At 50.3% G+C, this 4,149-nt stretch overlaps 2 protein-coding genes across 2 annotated transcripts; both read left to right on the plus strand.

Annotated features, from left to right (window-relative positions):
• The first annotated feature begins 27 nt into the window (after positions 1-27).
• LOC112459803 lies at positions 28-843 on the plus strand. The gene has a single exon (XM_025024133.1). The coding sequence runs from the start codon at positions 28-30 to the stop codon at positions 841-843; it is 816 nt and encodes a 271-aa protein (XP_024879901.1).
• Positions 844-1,278: 435 nt separating this feature from the next.
• LOC112459804 lies at positions 1,279-3,805 on the plus strand (the record flags this gene model as incomplete). The annotated part of the gene is made up of 1 exon (XM_025024134.1): positions 1,279-3,805. A coding segment is annotated over exon 1 (2,527 nt), but the record flags the coding sequence as incomplete, so codon positions are not given.
• Between the last annotated feature and the right edge of the window lie 344 nt (positions 3,806-4,149).

The raw sequence follows: 4,149 nt of genomic DNA on the forward strand, positions 1-4,149 counted from the left end.
AGCTAGTCGTTCGATAAAACGTAAAACATGGAGCAAAACGCGGGTCAGATCTCAGCGCTGAAAAGAAAACGCGAGTTTATAAAGGCGGCATGTGCGCGCATTCGAACGTACGCAGAATCGGTGACGCTATTAACGCCCGAAACAATCGCGAATTTAGAAGTAAGAAGGGCAAGATTGTCGAGTTATTGGTCGGATTACAATAATTTGCAAGCCGAAATAGAGTCTCTCTGCGAAGACGAGGGAGACGATCGCGTGTCGTTTGAGGAAGCGTTTTACGAGCTGACCGCCGAATTACGCTGCGCGATCACTAATTATAACCGCACGATAGCCGGGGGTCCAGCCATGATATCCACGTCGATCGCGCCTCCGGCCGGCGTGAGCAGCTCCGCAAGTAACGTACGGTTGCCGAAGTTAGATTTGCCGAACTTTACAAGCAAATACGAGGAATGGTTTCCATTCTACGAGATGTTCAACTCGGTCATAAACGACAATCACGCGATAAGTAACCTTCAGAAGTTTCAATATCTGAGGGCATCGGTGACGGGCGAGGCGGCCAACGTGATTCGATCGTTAGAGTTATCTGAGCAAAATTATTTGGTGGCCTGGAATGCCTTAAAACATCGTTACGATAATAAACGCGCTATCGTGCACACGCATTTGCGTGCTCTATTTGAATTGCCGAGCATCGCGAAAGAAAACGCCTTCGAACTGCGTCGGGTGGCGGACAGTGTCGTCAAGCATGTACAGGCCTTGAGCGCGTTACAGTGCCCCACCGAGCATTGGGATGAGATGTTAATTTATCTAATCTCGTCTAAATTCGATCCGATCACTACGAAGGAATAGCACGCATCGCTGAGCGGGACGGAATTACCCACATACAGGCAGTTCGCGGATTTCTTAGAACAAAGGTGCCAATTATTAGAATCAATAAATAAGGGCGCAGTGGCGCAGACCAACGGAAGACGTTTAGCGGCTCATGCCGCTACCACCGCTCCCGCGTGCAGCTATTGCCACGGGGAGCATCCCATTTATTATTGCCGTGAATTTATTAAGTTGTCCGTCCCACAGCGGCTCGCTGAAATTCGAAAACGGAAATTATGTGTGAACTGTCTACGCGGAACAAATCACGCGGCTCGGAATTCTAATTCGGGTTCGTGTAAAAAATGCGGCGATAAACACAATTTCCTGCTTCATTTTCCTTCGAAATCTAACGATAATTCCACGAAAACAAGAGCAGGGAACGCGTCGGCTCGAGACGACGCCGAGGAGACGACGGTTATGACTCATTCGTCGACTTCTCATAATACCGGTGTATTGCTTTCAACGGCGGTTGTGTACATTGTCGATGCCAGCGGAACAAAGCATCCGTGCCGCGTTCTATTAGATAGCGGCTCACAGGTTAACTTTATAGCGCGATCTTATGCCGAAAGGTTGCAATTGAGGGCAAATCCGAGTAACATAAAAATAATAGGAATTAACGGTACAACCAGCAGCGCGAGCGAGGTCGTTGTAATAAAGTTACATTCACGATTGAACGAATTCGCCGCGACAATAGAATGCATAATAACGGATCGCATAACCGAGCGTCTCCCGGTGTCGTCAATTGACAGAACGGAAATACGGATACCGCCGACCATCAAATTAGCTGATCCAGATTTTCACCGAAGCTCGGACATAGACGTGTTGGTGGGTGCCGAATTGTTTTGGCAGTTGATTTGCGTGGGGCAATTAAGAGCCTCCCACGCGCACCCTACGTTACAGAAAACGCACTTTGGCTGGGTTCTCGCCGGTCGTTTCGGCGGCGAGACGCGTAAGACGCGCGCCCGCGAGATAGGAGCGTTCTGCGCGTCGGTAACCGAGTCAGAATTGCAAAATCAGTTAGCGAGGTTTTGGCAATTGGAGGAGAGCTGCCGGCCTCGCGATTCGTATTCGAGCGTGGAACGTTTTTGCGAGAAACATTTCCGCGACAACACGACCAGAGATGATCAAGGTCGGGTGATAGTTACGCTACCAATAAAGGAGGATAAAATAAGAAAGCTGGGCGATACGCGCGACGTGGCCCTGCGACGATTTTACGCTCTAGAAAAACGACTAGATCGCGATCCGATTTTGAAGTCGCAATATAGCAATTTTATCCACGAATACTTGTCGCTCGGGCACATGAAATGGATAGATAGCGTGAATGACGATGACGGAGATTTGCCGGCGTGTTATCTACCCCACCACTGCGTGCTAAAACCTTCAAACGAAACCACTAAGTTGAGGGTGGTCTTCGATGCTTCGTGCGAGAGTTCAACCGGAGTATCGCTGAACGACGCGCTTATGGTCGGCTCGACGGCACAGCAGGACTTATTCTCTATCATTTTGCGATTTCGTACGCTCGCGTTCGTTTTTTCGGCGGACATTGTCAAAATGTATCGCCAGATACTAATCAATCCGAAACAAACTAAATTGCAGCGTATATTCTGGCGAGACCACGCCGGCCTGATCTTACGAATAGGCGAACTATTAACAGTAACATACGGAACGGCAGCCGCCGCGCATCTAGCAATCAAAACCCTTGAATACTTAGCGGAGACCTACGCAAAACAGTTTCCCGTAGGGGCGGAGCATATAATGCGCGATTTTTACGTTGACGACATGCTATCGGGTGCCGATACGCTCGAGGAAGCACTAAAAATAAAGAGCGATGTCGTTGAAATTTTGAGTCGCGGCGCGTTTCAGTTAAGCAAATGGTCCTCGAATCATGTAGCTCTGTTAGGTGAAGATCAAAACAAACATAACGCCGATGTTCAAATCGACAGGGAATCGACGTCGCGCGTCCTCGGAATTGTTTGGAATCCGTCTACGGACACATTCCGTTTCGCAATTGAGAAGCCGGCAAACACGAATAAGATAACGAAACGTATAATATTATCGGAAATCGCGAGGCTGTTCGATCCGTTAGGCTTACTCGGCCCGGTCATCGTATTACCAAAAATATTGCTCCAAGAGATTTGGCAATTGAAGCTGCAATGGGACGAATCCATCCCGCTGGATTTGCATACAAGGTGGTCCGCGTTTAAAGAGCAATTGACCGCGCTGAATGAATTGAGAATACCGCGATTCATCAAGGAACGCGGCGAGCATTCGCGATTTCAGATACACGGATTTTGCGACGCCAGCCAGCGGGCGTATGGCGCGTGCTTATATATTCGGAGGCAAATCGGGGAGAATGAATTTCGCGTCGACCTGTGGTGTTCAAAGACTAGAGTCGCGCCTCTGAAAACGATTTCCATTCCTCGGCTGGAGCTTTGCGCGGCGCTATTGCTAGCGCAATTATGGGACAAGGCGCGCTCTTCTATCGAAGTGGGAGAGGCGCAGTCCTTTTTATGGTCGGATGCCACAATAGCATTGCGGTGGATTTCGTCGTGCTCGAGGAAATGGTCGGTATTTGTTGCAAATCGCGTCGGCGAAATACAACGGCTAACACGCGCTTCGGACTGGCGGCACGTGCCGTCAGCGCAGAATCCCGCCGATTTGTTGTCTCGAGGTATCTACCCGCATGAGATTCGGAGTTCGGCATTGTGGTGGCACGGCCCCGAGTTTTTGAGGGAGGGCGAGGCCGCGTGGCCAAGGGATAATCCATGCATCTCCGAATCTGAGATGCCCGAGATGCGAAGGACCGTTGCCGTCGCTGTTGCGGCAACGGCGAATCCGTTCGTGGAGCTGGCGCACAGATGCTCCAGCTTAAACAAATTGTGCAGGATCATGGCCTATTGCCTGCGATTTCTCAAACCGCATCTTCACCCGCACAGAGAAGCAGGCACTCGTGTCTCACACGAAGAAATCTGCACCGCGCTCGACTGCTTGTGCAAGAACGTCCAGAGAGACGCGTTTTCCAGCGAAATCCACCAATTAGAAGGGGGGGTCTCGCTTACTTCCTCCAGTTCTTTGACTTCGTTAGCGCCATTTTTGGACGAGCGGGGATTGATCCGCGTCGGGGGGAGACTGGGAAATTCCGAATTGTCGTACGGTGCCCGCCACCCGATCCTACTTCCAAAAAATCATCGGCTTACTCATCTTATAATAGAACGAGAGCACAGGCGTAACCTTCACGCGAGATTGCAGGGCACCATAGCCGCGGTGCGACAGAGCTTCTGGCCGCTT

The sequence above is a fragment of the Temnothorax curvispinosus genome, unplaced genomic scaffold, assembly GCF_003070985.1.
Source record: "Temnothorax curvispinosus isolate PA1 unplaced genomic scaffold, ASM307098v1 QBEX01010133.1, whole genome shotgun sequence".
Classification (NCBI taxonomy): domain Eukaryota; kingdom Metazoa; phylum Arthropoda; class Insecta; order Hymenoptera; family Formicidae; genus Temnothorax; species Temnothorax curvispinosus.